General features: G+C 37.2%; 1 protein-coding gene across 2 annotated transcripts; it reads left to right on the top strand.

Moving 5' to 3' along the window:
- The first annotated feature begins 582 nt into the window (after positions 1 to 582).
- LOC107820238 (sterol 3-beta-glucosyltransferase UGT80A2) lies at positions 583 to 16,625 on the top strand. 2 transcript variants are annotated; one of them, XM_016646487.2, is made up of 15 exons: positions 583 to 1,151; positions 2,900 to 3,078; positions 4,199 to 4,441; positions 4,754 to 4,865; positions 8,464 to 8,634; positions 9,796 to 9,859; positions 10,073 to 10,130; positions 10,228 to 10,405; positions 10,496 to 10,537; positions 14,333 to 14,463; positions 14,759 to 14,861; positions 14,967 to 15,043; positions 15,718 to 15,765; positions 15,852 to 16,001; positions 16,248 to 16,625. In XM_016646487.2, the coding sequence occupies exons 1-15, from the start codon at positions 986 to 988 to the stop codon at positions 16,419 to 16,421; spliced, it is 1,896 nt and encodes a 631-aa protein (XP_016501973.1). In that variant the 5' UTR covers positions 583 to 985; the 3' UTR covers positions 16,422 to 16,625. The 2 variants fall into 2 exon arrangements, with proteins under 2 accessions (XP_016501973.1, XP_016501974.1); XM_016646488.2 differs by lacking the exon at positions 10,496 to 10,537 and having other exon boundaries at positions 587 to 1,151.
- The last annotated feature ends 319 nt before the right edge of the window (positions 16,626 to 16,944 follow it).

Raw genomic sequence — 16,944 nt, 5'->3', positions numbered from 1 at the left:
ATATTTTCATCACTGTCAAGCTATAATCCGTCGGCAGGCCCTATTGGGCAGTATTATAGTATTTTCAACTCTATCGAGCTATAATCGGTGGGCAGACTCCTATTGGACAACCTCAAATCAAATAGTAAAGTTATATACTGAGCCTATTGTGGTCGGACGGACGCCTATGAGCGAGTTCAGAATGGCCGAGATACACATCCTAGTACGGCCGAGCGCCTATGAGCGAACCTACTACGGTAGAGCAGTTACACATACCAAACCTTATAGGGCCGGACAACTTTATTTTCTATTCATTAGTATAAATCGCCATGTAATGTGAAACAATTGGGAATATTTAATAGGTGTTAAGTAATTTTTTTATAAATATTAAACATAATTATTTATTTTACTAACTTTATTTTCTATTCATTAGTATAAATCGCCACGTAAGGTGAAACAATTGGGAATATTAAATAGGAGTTAAGTAATTTTTTTAGGAATTTTTGGTGCCGGTGCCGGGTGCAAGTCTGTAGGAGAGGGAGACAAAAGGGTAATGTTGCGAAGGAAAAGGGTCGCAACAATAAACAAATCTGTACATAGTGCGCATACAACACAGTACGTGGCCTCACCTTGGAAATAACGTGTCCCCCCCAACCGCTCTCTCTTTCTCTGTTTCTATTTCTGCATGAATTTCCCCGCCACCCACTTTCTCCTCTTCCAATTCTTCACACACACACACACACACACATATATATTTACACATAGCGTCTTCCCCCACCTACTATTTCTATAATCCTAATAAAATCACTTTTGTTGTACTAGTAGTAAGTATACCCTTACCTAATTAGCTTCTCCTACTTTTCTTCCCCCCACAAAAACCCATCTGCTTATATTCCCATTTTATCTGCTTTTTTAGATTCCGTTTCTCTTCTATACACCTTTAAAGTGGGAAAAGAAAAAGGAAAACTACAGTTGTCGGTTTCCCTTTCTTTTGGGTTGTTGCCAAATGGCGGATTCATTGGAAAAGAATAATAATGGGCTTGATCGACGGTTGAGTCCGTCGGCTGATTCCGGCGAGGTTCCGGTTGATTTCGAAGTGGAAATTGTACAAGGTGATAATGGGGATGAAACGCACAAGGAGACTGATGTTAATAGTATGAATATTGTTGAAGGTACTATTTGTTTTCTGCTCTGGCATTGTTTTGATGTTTTCCTGAGAAAGGTTTGAAATGCTGCGGCTTAGCATTTTCTCTGCTTGATTATTAGCTATATGTGTCATTTGCCTTTTCTTGTCCAATAAAAAATTGTGTCATTTTATTTGCTTTTGGACTTGGTGCAAGTATTTGTATGACACTGACTATGGATGTTCGTGCTATGGGTGAATGTGGTCCGAGTAAAAGAATGTGACCAAAATTAATCAAGCTGAGTTGGCTAGGTGTTTAGCCAATATTTTAAAATCTGCACCAGTTATATGCCCTTTCAAACAAGGGCCTGGATATCATACTTACTTGTCGATACACATTAGACTTGGTATTGTGGGAAAGTAGATGGAGCAATTGAAAGAACATATATATCTAAAAGTGCTTAACTTTTTTATGTGTTGAAGACATAATTAAGTAGTAAATAAAGGTGTGCTCTCTCTAACAACCTAAGCTTTTAGATGAAATACTCAAACATGGTATTACAACACAGGTAGAGGCCCTAAGTTCGAGTCTCATCGTCACCCATTTTTTTTGTGCTTGGCCCGTACAACACAATTAAGTAAATGAAAGTGTGCTTAGATGAGATGGTCAACACAGTTGAATATTACGTACTTAAAGTTTTGTTTTCTTTTCTTTTGTTCATTACCAACCTAGAGATTTTCCATAAAGAAGGTGAATCTTTGTGCTTCCTGACATAGATAAATTGCGGTTCTATACAGGGTTAGTGCACAAAACTTGTGATGTTAAAATAGACATCTAACTTGTGTGCATGAATTCTTTTACATGGTGGGAACTGCCTCCCTTGCATCATCACCTTCTGCTTTGGCTAGCACCTTTTCGATTGAATCAACTTTCCTTTCTAATGTTTGTTTCCACAAATGAAAGATAATTTGATGTCGGGATGGCGTGTAAGCAGAGGCGAATCTATGATTTTAATTTAATAGGTTCAAACTTGTATTAAACTCATTATACTATTAAAACTATGGGTTCAAATCTAACATTTGTTAAGATTTTAATAGGTTTTTACATATATATCTGTACTCCGTGTTGAAAACACTGTGTCCAGATGAACCCATAGACTGTAAGCTACATCCGTCTTTGCATGTACGCATGAATTCTTTGAGCTTTCCTTTCTAGTTAGTACTTTTCTGTCCCAATTTATGTGATGTACTTCCTTTTTAGTCTGTTTCGAAAGAATGATATCTTTCTACATTTAGAAACAATTTAACTTTAAACAATTTATGGCTTTAGAATGATATCTACATGGGCTTTTCTACATTTCTACAATTTAACTTTTCTACATTTAGAATGATATCTTTCTACATTTAGAAACAATTTAACTTTAAACTTCCCATTTTACCTTTAATGAAATGATTTATAGCCACAAACATTTATGGCTTATTTTCGGCCACAAGTTTCAAAAGTTTTTCTGTGCTTCTTAAACTCCGTGCCCAGTCAAAGTGCATCACTTCGTACAGAAATTCTGAAGTACTTTTATTCCAAATAGACCTTCTTTGGGCGATTGGTTTGGTGTCATTCTAACTTCTGATCGGCTACTGGGAGGAAGTCTGCTTCTAGTTAGTTACTATTTTATGGACTTATGCTATTATTGATTTATCAATTTCAAATATATGTTATATCATATTTTACTATTTGATGGCTATTCTTAAGTTATTTGTTACTCATTTTGTGTCTCAATATTAATACACCTCGATCAGGATCTGTTAACGGGAATTCGGCTGGGCCTAGCGCTACAAATGTGGAAAAGCCGGTGGAGATATCAGAACTTGGTATCCGTCAACCGGTTAAAGCTGGAAGACGCAAACAAAACCAGAATCGGGCTCTAGGTCTGCTAGCAGCAAAGCTTTTTGATGATAAAGTTCCTTTAAGAAAAAAGGCAGGTGTAAAATGTCAAAATTGTTTATGCAGTTGTTTACACGTTCTTTGATGTATTTGTTTTTGATTTGCTGAGGGATTGGTGGAGAAGCCTCCAATTGTTGAGATCTTCTTAAAATTTATTTCAGGACATCTTTTTGTTAGAATGAAACCCTTTAGTTTGCGTCATGATTGATATCAGAGGCGGATCTAGGATTCAAAGTCTTTGGGTTCAACTTTAAAGTTTTTAGTCTTAAACCCATTATATTTTTAAAGCTATGGGTTCAGATTACTATTTGTTCCAACTTTATTGATTTTTACACATAAAGTTATGCTCCGCGTCAAAAATTATGGGTTCAATTGAACCCGATTTTTTTACCTTACATCCGCCCCTGATTGATATCAAGCATTTTGAATAGGCATATTTAATAGTATCTTGTGAATAAAGTATAACGCCTGTTTCCTTCTGGGCAGGTGTTTTCTTGTCTAAGAATATGAAATTAACTTGCTTGATTTTTGTACCTTTCTGAAGCAACCAAAGAACTTGCTGCTAAACGCTAATTATTGGGGCCTACTTTGGGTTCACTGAAGATACACAAATTAAATCATTGGATCGAAACAGCAAGCTCCACATCTGTATTAGCTTGTATAGATGTTTGTTAAAGTGTGTGTAGTTTAATTTTTTTAATTTTAGGTGTTGTCTAGGTGCTTGTCAAGCTCCAAGTTTTTTGCCCCTGGTTAGGTGGGGATTTACATCAGTTTTCAGCCTTTCAAAGGATACTGAAGATGGATTTTCCCATGAACATACTTAATCACTCCTCATGGTAGTCCTAGGTAAACTTGGATACATTTAAATGTTCTGAAATCACAGGTCTCTTTCTACCTTATCTGTTCACCTGTTCTTAGAGCCTTCAACTTTGTCTTCCATTTAGAAGGGCTAAAGTCCCATAAATTAATTTACTTGGGCTTCTGTTCATTTACCATCACTTGGGTGTGTTTGTGTTGCTTTTATCATGTAATACTCTGGAAAGTTTAATAATGGAGCTTCCTTGTTACCAGACAACTATCTTCTTTCAGACATGATGTTTTTAATGAAACTTGTGCCTGTTCTTGTAATTTGTGATAAAACCTAAAATTTGCAGCTCAAATTGTTCAATAGGCTTGCCACTGTTCAAGATGACGGCACTGTGCAATTTGAAGTTCCGGGGGATATTAAACCCGAAAAACTTGATTTTGGCACTGGAGTTGTTTACAATGGGGCTACAGCTGAAACAGCAAATGATGTAGCTGATACACCAGAATTACCTCCATTGCAAATTGTTATGCTCATTGTCGGGACTAGGGGAGATGTGCAACCGTTTGTTGCCATTGGGAAGAAGTTTCAGGTTTACTTGCCCTTCCTACTCAACAAACACAACCATCTGCAATTTAATAATTTACTACATTTTATTAGTTAACATAGTCACTTGCTTTTCCTATTAGTTAAAGGTAACTTTTTATATCTTTCCAATCCATGAATTTCTGGCTGATACATGTGCATCCTTTTACAATGTGAGTATGCAATAATGATATCAATGTTTGTTTAGGAAAATAACATCTGTGGCATTTGCTGGACGAGTCTTTGATAATTATTCCTGTTAACTTTGAAGTCAAATAATAGGCGTATTATAACTTGGAAGTGGAAATTTCTTTTGCAGGAAAGTGGTCATAGGGTGAGACTAGCAACTCATGCCAATTTTAGAGAGTTCGTCTTGAGTGCTGGATTGGAATTTTATCCTCTAGGTGGAGACCCAAAAGTTCTTGCTGCTTGTGAGTAATCTTCTCTGAAAACCTTATCCACTGGCCTTTTCATTATGTCATATTTCTCATATTCAGGTTTTAGTCAAGCATATAAACCACCACTAAAAATATTATGCAACTTAATTTCTGTCTAGTGCCCTTAAAATGGTTTGTACTTGAGTTGAGGGGCTCATGGCATATACCTACCTCAGAGCTTTATCATATTGTCTTTTTGGTAACATATTTTCGTCCTTTGTAAGAATCTAATAGAAGTAAATGTGCTTGTAGAAAGCTAATTCAGTCCTTGAACTCTGACATTAGTCAAGTTACTTGTTTGTTTTAAAATTACTGGTCACCGAGTTGGTAATGCAATTAGCTTCAGCTTTCAGCCACGAAGCATTTAGGAAAGTACTTGCGTCAAGTGTGATTTTGGATGTGAAGCCTCGAGGCACGTTTGACTCAAGGTTGAAAGCATTTTACTGTTTCCTTGTTTTTACCCTGGAAATTTGAGACCCAACACCAGAAAGAAGAAATCATATGGGAAGAATAAAAATGTGGAAGCATGAAAAAACCTGTAGAACTTTCTGCAATAGAATAAAGATCAAACCAGCAAGGCTGTTTCATCATAGAAGTAACGGGTATGTTTTGCCTCTTTTTAATGAAATCTATTACCTTATCTAAAAAAATCGTGGAAGTGGTTTTGACCCTTCAAACAGTGTTTCCGTGGGGCATAGTGGTGTCGACTTCCAATTGCTTTATCAACGTGGTTTCAGGATTTCTAACTCTACTGTGAATAGAAACAATTTGAAGAACCATATAAAAAAATGAAAACAATCTGAAGAATAAATATGCTTCCTTTTAAATAAGGTAAGGGGCTGAAAATTTTAACTCAAGACGGATGTCTAAACCAGTTTTGCTTTTGTAGCTACAACTAGTTCACTGCATATCTTGAAAGAATTGAGCATCAATACTGGTTGGATGATCTCATTATGTGCTCCCCAAGTCATCATGTTTTTTAATTTTCTTATTTTTGATTTTATAACCGAGAAATCCCAAGGGCTCGTGGGGCATGGTTCCATGGTTCGAACTCGGTAGTAATGGGCCTGCCCCTCTACCCTTTTCCACTTAAATACCGTGCTTTTGTCTGCGGCAGGGTTTGAACCCGTGAAGTGCGGCTAACCTACACATCTCTTGTTGTGCTCTTACCACTGGATCAATACCCTAATTCATCGTAGCTTAACATGTCTATCCTTTTATATCTTTTTCTTTTTATGTTGTTAACCTTGTCGATTGGTCTTTGGTCACAGAGGCCCCAAAACAGAAAACAGTTTTTAACTTTTATAAAACTTAATATACCTATAAATGTGTTTAAAAATAATAAATTAAAAGAATAGTTGATGTTGTTGTTATTGTTACTGTCACTATTACTACATCATCATCACCTCCATTAACATTATCATTGTCAGTATCATTAGTTTGTCCCTTCCAATTCATGAATCTATTTAACCAGGATAGGGTTTTAAGATGGAAGTTGTTTAAAATGACATTATTAGTGAAATGGTGTCAAACATTTTGGAATGTCTCAGAATGGAGAGAGACTATATTTGTAAGGATGTCTACCTCATGGTGCTATGATGAAGTCAGAACTCTAAGAGGTCGTTTGGTTACAGGTTTAGAGAAATAATCCCTGTATACAATTTAGAATTGTTTTATCCCCGTTTGGTTGGATCTTTGTTTTTGGCATAAGCAATATCAAACATTATTTTATTCCACAATTTTGGTATTATTTTATACCGGATTCAACATGAGTTTCTAATACGGGATTAGCAAGCATAAGATAAAACACCTAAAAGACCAGACTTTCCTTGACCACCTCTTTTTTTCTCATCTTTCCCTTAAAAATAAGGATAAAACTGTAAACAAAACTTCAACTTAAAACCAAACATGTTTTTCACTATAAACAGCGAAGCCATTTCGAATGCAATGAACGGAACTTGGTCAGCACTTAACAATCCAAGGATCATTAATCCTAGTACTAGTATTACAATCCCTGCATTATAATCCTGGCATAACTCTGTGTATGAACCAAATGATTCCTGAAGGTTAGATGAGGGCTTGTTAATCCTTCAAACTCTTTTGCACCTCTTTAGGGTTGGTGGTATTAAAATTCATTGGATTTCAATTTTTAGAGTCTCAAGGTTGGGGATACTTGAACTGGGTGTTGCTGGTGTAGTAAAAGTGGTGATGGGTGAGATGAGAATCCTAAATGTAGCGGTAGAGGATTGGGAAATTGGACCTACATAGGAGCTTGTCTTCTTTGTTGTATCCAATGTACTTGGACCCAAAAAATAAAAATAAAAACTGTTAGTTTTCTTAACATTGGAAATGATACAGAAGGGGAAGCAGGGTTTTTTCGGCGAAGTCCTCCTACCACCAGCTTTTAAGAAGAGAGGATCCTGTTTTCTTCACTTGATCGGTAGCGCACGGAGGTTCACCCTCACATCTGGAAATTTCAGGAGGAAGATAGGAGGGAGATAGCTGGTGCTACATGTGTCACTGTTGTTCAGGAGAACGCATGTGGATCACTTACTGTTATAATGCTGGGTGGACGTGCTGTTTGGAAACAACGGGCAATGCAAATTATAGTAAAGGATGTGATGTTTAGTTGGACTTCAGACAGTGTAGACCACACGATGTAGCTTGTTTGGCTCTTACGTGTGTACTTAAGAGTAAGAAATAGAATAGCCTTTCAAGGGGTGTCACATGATTTCGTACATATAAACTTTGTTTTTAATTAATTTTTGATGCACCCATGAGGTTCCTGCTAGACTAGATGACTTGTCTGGAGGTATTTGTAGAACACTCCTTATATACGAGGCTTAAATAAGTAGTAGCACTTTATCAAAGGAGTGAGTGGCTACCAAGTACTATGCTTCCCAGTTTTGCATCGCGTAGTAAAACATGCTGGAGAGTTCCCTTGGAAGTTGTTTGCAACTTAGAGGAACAAAATTTGTGCTGTGTCCTGTACTGTACTACTCTGTACAGCTAGTAGCTAAGAGAACGAGTACAGCTTGTTCATAGCATTTTCTTATTTCTTTTTGTGTGCATTTTGGAGAAATGAAGGACCGCACTTGTCAACAACCTCTTCCGATGGCTTTTGATCTTTCGGATCTGGTTTACTGTTCATATGAGGTACATTTTGGTAGTCATTAGGACTGAAATCTACAAGTGTTATACTCAAGCTTGGAAATTGTATCCTCATTATCTGGGGCAATTTGGATGCAGAAAACAAGAGATCATTTGAATCACTAACTTCTACCCCGGTAGTTGTAGATATATGCCATTTGTCTGTGCTCAGGCTGACTCGCCTTTCTGCCTATATCTTGTATTGAAACAGAGAAATTCCATTATTAGCATTACACAATTTCACTTATTAAGTTGGGTGCTGATAACAAAAGTGTCCTGGTTGGATTGTATTGTATTTCACAACCTTGGTATATTTATAGTCGAAACTGGTTAATGCTTCTCTCTCTCTCTCTCTCCTTATTACTTGTGGTTATGAATTGCTCCCAATCAAATTTAGAATGCATAATCAGCAAATTTGATCACTGCGTATATGCTTTTGCAGACATGGTAAAGAATAAAGGGTTTTTGCCATCTGGACCTTCTGAAATACATATTCAACGAAATCAGATAAAAGATATCGTATTCTCCTTGTTACCTGCATGCGTAGATCCTGATCCAGAGTCCAATGTTCCATTCAAAGTAAATGCCATTGTTGCCAATCCTCCTGCATATGGTAAGACTATCTGCTTGATGTTTTTTTTTTTTTTTTGGAAAAAGGTTTATCCAACCGCAGCTTGATAAATTGTGATATGAACTACTCATGCTTTGATAAACGTTACTTGTGTTGTAAGTTTACCTTCAAGTTGTTGCTCAGGATAAGTGTACATCATTATTCCCTATTTTTATACTGCATACGTCAAAAGGATTGGTTCTTGAATACTTTTGAACAACTCGTGATGTCAAAAAATTAAATTCCATCTATTTATGTAGTGGGGTTTTGTAAGCACAAACAAAGACCACAGTATATGAGATTCAAAGTTTCAGAGATATACTGATTCCTCTCCTTCAGGTCCGTGGATATAGCGACTATTAGACTATAACTGCGCTATACTTTTCCGTATATTAAAACTTTGGAGAAAGGAACACACTCCTGATGGCAGCGCAAGCGCTAGCAGATATTTTCCAGATCTTCTGTACTCATGTTGAACTCTTGCAGTCAATGTTGTGCGTTTGGAATTTTTCATATTCTGCTAAAGATAGGATTTTGAAACTTTATCCTTCTTTTGGAGTTAGTTATTGAGACTGAAAATATTTCCACTCTTAGTTGTTATCTTATTCCATGCCATTGGTTGGGTTGTGACAAGTACTATCTCAACCTCATTATCAAGTGATTTGTCTTACATTGTTTTGGTTGTGTAATATATCTGATTGATTGATTTTAAAGACGTCAATTTGCACTAGTCATATTGGAAGTGATGAAAAATTTGGTCAAAGCTTTAAGTTTGGATAACATTGCTGATTGCTCATACGTAAAGCAAATCGGTTGATTACTGCATGGAAAAATCTGCAATGTAGTATTTAAACCTTTCCTTGCCGATGTTGTATTTATATGAGACATTAGTTTCACAAAGTTGGCAGAAATTTGACATTTCGATCCGCATAACTTGGTTGATATGCCATTGACTCTCTTGTCACGGGTGCTTTCTGCCAGTATTGCTGGCATGTGGAAGAAATTGTGGTAAACTAACTCTACTTTTATTTAGTTGGAAAAGTTTTTGGTTCAAAAGTACATATATATCTGCTGAATTTTATCACAATTGATGATATGTTAGATCAAGCAAAATTTCCCACATATTTGTGCGTGATTTATCTTATCCTTTGCTTTGTTGTTTAGGACATATGCATGTAGCAGAAGCCCTGAAAGTGCCATTGCATATATTTTTCACGATGCCATGGACGTAAGTGGTCTATTTCGTTGCTTTCCAACTCCTAATATACTCTATTTGCAATCAAGTGGCTCCAGTGAGAACTCTGAATGCTTACTGGTCAAAAATAGATTTTTTTCACAGTTTCTTGCAAATCTTGTTCTTTTTATATGGGTATGATTATACAGTTTCTTGTAACATGTGAGCTTTCTACTCTTTAAGTTTCCTGCTTTAATTCCCTGGCAGGCCTACTAGTGAGTTTCCACATCCTCTCTCTCGTGTCAAACAGGCAGTTGGTTATAGAGTTAGTGTTTGATGATATTCATTTTCTTTAGCATTTTGACTTCACTTGATAGTCCTTTTGTATCGTCTGTATCTTAATCTCTGAATGCCTGGTGCAGTTATCATATCAAGTCGTTGATGGACTGATCTGGCTTGGGATTCGAGATGTGGTAAATGACTTCAGGAAGAAAAAGTTGAAGCTAAGGCCAGTAACTTATTTGAGTAACTCCAACAGTTTTCATCCAGATGTGCCTTATGGGTATATATGGAGTCCGCACCTAGTTCCTAAACCCAAAGGTCTCTTTCTAAATATCTTGCAGTAGTCTCTACCTTGTGAGTTTCATGGTTGAGATGCACCGTAAATTGTATATGGTTCATTCTTTGCAGAGCTTAATATATGGAGTCTGCACCTAGTTCCTAAACCCAAAGGTCTCTTTCTAAATATCTTGCAGTAGTCTCTACCTTGTGAGATTCATGGTTGAGATGCACCGTAAATCGTATATGGCTCATTCTTTGCATAGCTTAATGGTCTTTTATAGTAAATTCCGGGATGTTTTTGCCCCAACCTGTCTGCCCTTTTAGTTACTTCACTTTTTGTTTGGTCAGGAGAAGACTCATTGCTTCAAAAATTGATAGTTGAAATTTAATGGAATGGTATATCCGTTCTCATTCTAGATTCGTCTTTGTAATGTGCTTCAGATGGTCAGTTTGGACCAAATAATGTGTAGGTTTGGGTCATATTCAAAAACAAATTTTGCATTTAATTGGAAGCTGTTTCATGTTATGACCATGTAATAAGCCGAAATATTTCGGGTTCAACAAGCTTCTGTATGTATTCTCTTTCCTTTAAACAACATTGAAATGACTGAGCTTTGGCTAGAGGTAGACACAACACTAAATACGAATTTAGTCAAAAATAAGAAAAAAGTTTTAAAGTCAGAAGGAGATGTTACTTCCCAAAAGTAGAAACAAGAGAAGACTCTGTAATGGGTAATGGAAGGTCAAGAATGACTCATTAGGTTATATGTCATTTTAACTTTCTGTTTTTATTCATTAGGCCTTTTAATCTTGTCTCTTATACCTTCAATAGTTAAGTTCATTTTAATTGTTGTAGGATCTCTCTACTGTTTCTCATAGGATGAATGTAAATCTTCTCTTTCCCATAGATAACCAGTGGGTCTTTATCAATGGATAAATGAGATTTGTTGCTTCATTAGTTTAGTTTATCTTGGCAAAGGGATATTCTCGGTGTTGGGAACTACACAAGTATTCTCACATATGGTATACTTGTGAGAAAATACAAGACTGTTTTGAAGTGCTTCCAAGCTGCTTTTAATAGTCCGTAGTTGAATGTTTTCTCTTTCTTGGGCATATATATAAACAGAACTTGCCGCCATATTTGATTGTTGTGATAGGAGTTGAAGTTGGGTGGGAGTTCGCTGGGGACTATTTGGTGCTGTTCTATTATTTGAGAAGCATACTTGAAGAAGTTTTGGGGGCTTTATCAAGGATTAGTTTTCGAGTTATATGGGAGTAGAGGCAGGATAATAGTACACTATACTTGTTAGTTAGAACCTGCACTGGAAATGCTTAGTTACCAACTCTTCTCATTTGTGACCAATTAGCAAGTCCTACTCAACGGTTGGATAGGGAAGTGAACCTGTTCATTAAGAGAGATTCATGTAAAAATTGGTAGGAATCTGTGATCATTTGTCTCTCTTCTAGTTGGTTCTGAAAATAATACTTTGGTGATTATTATTTTGTTCACGTGCTGATGAAATGTTTCTGTTATTTCTTTCTTTTCTACTTACAAAATTCTGGAAACAAGCATTTTAAAATTGTCTCTATGTTTTGCCCGATGATCCGTAAGCTTACCTCTGATTTGAAGTAACAAATGTTGTTTCCACTTGTTGTGGAGACACAAAACACGAAGGTAGTATTTCGCTGTTAAGAAGGACCTGCCAAGAAACCCATGATAGTATTCTTGTCTTCTGTACTAGAAGAAGAGCACCCTCTCCTTCTGTTGGGACTACTGTTATTTTTCGTCACCTTTCTAGCTCCTTCTGCCTCTATCCCGATCCTCTCTCTCTCTCTCTCTCTCTCTCAGACAGAGACGTATATCCCATTCTCAAGATAGTCTCACAGTAGTAGTTAATTATTACTACCAACTTCTTGTACCAGGGAGGAATAGCCTAGCCTTAAGGACCATCCATTTCCAACTATAAGGTTGAGGGTTCAAGGAAGCAAGAGAGTAAAAGGGATGAAGGGCCGCATTGAGCTCTTGGCTTAGGGAGTTTTGTTCCCCCCCGATAGCATTAGAAGCTAAGCGCTAAGTCCAATTGTATTATGGATTAGTTTGAATGTGCCTTCCAAGGATACTAGCCTTCTACAATTCAAACCACAGCCAAAGGAAGAGCTCAGGCCACAGTAAGGCAAGGATGATACTTCATATTTAAAAGGTTTATTGCGATAGCTGTTTTATTGATAGATATGTAAGCACATAATGCTTAGAAATCTTAGTAGAGTAAAGAAAATTAATATCTTTGCTTTGATCCAAAGCTAGACTAGGAAGAAGCAAAAAAGAGAAAATTGGAGTCATGAGCAAGGAATTTCAAATGGCCAAAGTGACTAATCACAAAGTTGATTAACGATAATAAACCCAACGTAATCCCACAAAGTGGGGTCTGGGGTGGGTGGAATGTACTCCTACCTTGGTAATAAAAACAACAACAAACCCAATGTAATCCCACAAAATGGGGTCTGGGGAGGGTGGAGTGTATGCAGACCTTACCCTTACCTTACGAAGGTAGAGAGGTTGTTTCCAAAAGACCCGCGGCTTAAGAAAAAATGGAAAAAAAGTAGAAACAACAAGTATCAACAGCAACAACAACAAGCAAAGGTGATAGATTATTCGAAGTGAAAGGAACAACATATAGTAAAAGAGATGTGGATAAGGAGAAACGAAAATACGAGACTAATGCTAATGCTACTGGCATGAAAATGAGACATGCCCGCTTATCCACTAACTTTCTACCTTAATTCTCAACCTCCATACCCTTCTATCATGGGTTATGTCCTCAGTAAGCTGGAGTTGCGTCATGTCATGCCTAATCATCTATCCCCAATACTTTTTAGGCCTACCTCTACCTTTCCTCCGCCCCACCATGAGCAACCTCTTACACCTCCTCACGGGGGTATTAATGCACCTTCTCTTCACATGCCCGTAGCATCTCAACCTAGCTTCCCGCATCTTGTCCTCCACGGGGGCCACTCCCTCCCGAGTATCAACATTCCTTATCTTATCTAACCTAGTATGCCCACACACCCATATCAACATCCTCATTTTGTGCTACTTTCATCTTCTGGACATGGCTGTGTTCTTAATATGCCAACACTCTACAACATAGTAGGTCTAACCACTACTCTGTAGAACTTACCCTTAAGTTTTGGTGGCACTTTCTTATCACACAAAACCGCGGAACCGAGCCTCCATTTCATCCATCCCGCTCCAATTCGATGTGTGAAATCCTCGTTAATCTCATCACTACCTTAGATTATTGATCTGAGGTACTTGAAACTTTCCTTGCTCATAGTGACCTTGCTCATACTGAGGGAAAGGATAATACAGCTGAAATAGTTGTATCTGCTTCCTCTATCTAATTGCTTCTTTTCCTTTGATATGTTTTAAATTCACTTTCTAGTATTTTTCCAAAACTAATGTGCATATTTTTCTGTTGATTCATGACTACAGAAATTTGATTTAGAATGTTGGAGATTTTCTCCGTTTTCCTACTCTTAGTATGTCTTTTATTCATTCGTATATATGTATTAGCTAGATGTAGCCTTTTTCAGCATTCAAGTTTCTTCTTAGCTTCTAAGTTGCTAAGTTCGTTACTCTATAACTGTTATTGATTCACTTCTTCGCAAAACTAATCCGAGATAGGTGCCTTATGAAACAAAGAAAGTGCATCTCTGAGTGTAACATGCTGCTATTCTTTTTGATAATGATGAAATGTTGCATCACAAAGGTTACTGTATGTTCTGCAAGTAGATATCCTTAGAAGATAAAGCTTCTGGCTTTCTCCATTTTCCCTTTGAACATGATTGTTGAATTGTCACTAATAAGTTGTCTATGTATCATTTTGGTGTTTTTCTTATTACCGAGGGAACTGGCAGCAGAACATGCTGTTTCACTAACACTTATTTCTACCTTGTGATCTGCAGATTGGGGCCCAAAAATTGACGTGGTGGGCTTTTGCTTCCTAGACCTTGCTTCCAATTATGAACCCCCAGAAGAACTCGTTAAATGGCTTGAAGATGGTGAAAAGCCTATCTATATTGGCTTTGGAAGTCTTGTAAGTTAACCACTGTTAATTTCCTTTTGCTACTATGAGTGTAAGCTACATGGGACTCAAAATCAACTGAAATTTTATACTCATTTAAGTCGGCTTCTTAAGTATCATGCTTACTTTTTAAAGTCCTGTATGTATTTCAATAACCGCCATTAATTTCTTTGTTGCTACCCGTGAGTCTGCATACCTACATGGGATTCAAAATCAACTGAAATGTTATGCTAATTTAATGGGCTTTTGAAGTATTGTGCTGACCTTTTAGTGACAATTTTCTCAAGATATTAAGTGTTTTTCACAGCCTGTTCAAGAACCTGAAAAAATGACCGAGATAATTATTCAAGCTCTGGAAATGACTGGACAAAGAGGTATCATTAACAAAGGCTGGGGTGGCCTTGGGAACTGTAAGTACTTAAATTTTTTAGTTGTCACACCAAAAAAACCTACTGCAATTCACAAGGTTTATGATCGATTATATTGGCTGATAAGACTATTTCGTGTTATCTCAGTGAAGGAGCCAAAGGATTTTGTGTACCTGTTGGATAATTGCCCTCATGATTGGCTATTTCTGCAATGTGCTGCTGTGGTATAACCTCTTTACCTCAGTTTATTGGTCTGTTTTCATCTGAATTTGGACGTACCCCTGCATACATGCCTGCTCCTCCACCTTTTCATCTTAAACTGTTAAAAGACTGAATTTTAGATTGATGATCTATGATATGGTTGTGCAATAAATTGTTTAAGTTGATAAAGGGTGATTCAGTCCACCTTTAGAGGTCTTTGTATCTCCTCTATCACAAACATACTTTAATTATGGAACTCCTTGGGTGATCCACTTAGTTCATTGATCCAGTTTAAGTTTTGCTTAGTTCCTATTGCCGTTTACCCTATAATTTAAGCGTTGTTTAATTTTCTTTTCATGGCTGCAAAAGGTAATTCTGCTTATTATCCTAAACCGTTTGGGTTATGGCAGCTTAATCTATACTTTACGGGCAGCTTAATCTATACTTCACGCGAAAATTGAATATGAGTTTGACTGTTATTGAATAAAATCTATGGAAACCCTTTATCTGATATAGTGCATACTGTATTGGGACAGAAAATGAACTGCCTTTCATGTCCAAGCCATATGTGCATCAACTTTAGCCTCCCCTCAACTTGATAAAGTAGTTGTTCTAACATCCGTTATAAGTAAATTTGTTTGACCTTTTAATCATAACAGCCACTGATATGTGGAGATTGTATTGTTCATTCTTCCAGGTGCATCATGGAGGTGCTGGAACAACCGCTGCTGGACTCAAAGCCGCGGTAATTATTTGATTTCATACATGACTGTAATCCTTTAGTTTGTTTTAGTGGCTTACTTTGACTGATAACACATGAATGTTTTTCAGTGCCCAACAACTGTGGTACCTTTCTTTGGGGATCAACCCTTTTGGGGTGAACGTGTGCATGCTAGGGGAGTTGGCCCTGCTCCCATCTCCGTGGATGAGTTCTCACTTGAAAAGCTGGTTGCTGCCATCCGCTTCATGCTAGATCCAAAGGTAGGTAGTTTTCCATAGTGTTTCTTTTTCAATCGGCTATTTCTGGAGGGACGTCCATATTTGGTTTGCTTCTTTTTCAAAAGATATTTTCGTCTGTCAAACATGGGGAATATTTCATGAGGTGACCAAGTGACGAATTCTCTGAGTTAATATTTAGTCTGATCGTCTATATAGAACCAGATACAAAAATATTTGAGTGGTCCAAAGCCATGATACATGCTGGTCAATATACTTTGTGATGTGCAGGTAAAAGAACGTGCTGTAGAACTAGCAAAAGCCATGGAGAATGAGGACGGAGTGACTGGGGCTGTGAAAGCATTCTATAAACATTTCCCCCGAGAATCACTTGAGCCTAAGCCTGAGGTCTCACCTCGTCCTCACCATTTCTTTTCCCTAAGACGCTGTTTTGGTCATGCCTAATTTTTTAATTTAAAGTCTACTTCTGTGTGATCATTGATGTTGTAGAGATAGAACAGCTTGTCGGAATTATAACCTCGGCAACAAAGATATCCATAAAAATTTAGGATCCAACACTCATGATGGAACATGTCCCTGATATTGATTGTAATTTTGATAATGTAGTTTGGTGTTTGTTTAAAATGGAGTGAGAGGAGTTATGGGTGGTAATATTTTGTTGCAAAAGGAAGTTATGGATGGAAATGTTAGTTTTCATATCCCTAATCTCTTTCGCTTTCAATGACTTGTTTAAGCATATGACGGTTCTGGTGCTGATTTTTCCTTGGATTGGAGAAAATGGTGCAAAGTCGTGTACTATAAATATTGTCAGACAAGGAGCAACTTGAACTAGTAGCAAAACATACTGGTGTATGCACAGTCTTATGTATAAATTACGATCAAGTGAATAGTTCGCCAAGAAGGTTTTGCTCCACTGCCAAAGTAGACAACCTAAGCAATAAGAGGTCACAGGTCCGCACTGTTTTGG

Source organism: Nicotiana tabacum, chromosome 11 (assembly GCF_000715075.1).
Source record: "Nicotiana tabacum cultivar K326 chromosome 11, ASM71507v2, whole genome shotgun sequence".
NCBI classification, from domain to species: Eukaryota; Viridiplantae; Streptophyta; class Magnoliopsida; order Solanales; family Solanaceae; genus Nicotiana; species Nicotiana tabacum.
The sequence above is the reverse complement of the archived record's forward strand: the minus strand, read 5'-3'. Positions and strand labels throughout refer to the sequence as shown.

Bases quoted from the DNA above. Each gene is read 5' to 3' on its own strand.
- LOC107820238 (XM_016646487.2), top strand. From the start codon at position 986: ATGGCGGATTCATTGGAAAAGAATAATAATGGGCTTGATCGACGGTTG. The intron at 4,442-4,753 runs GTTTACTTGCCC...TTTCTTTTGCAG, and splicing joins CCATTGGGAAGAAGTTTCAG to GAAAGTGGTCATAGGGTGAG. The intron at 8,635-9,795 runs GTAAGACTATCT...TTTGTTGTTTAG, and splicing joins TGCCAATCCTCCTGCATATG to GACATATGCATGTAGCAGAA.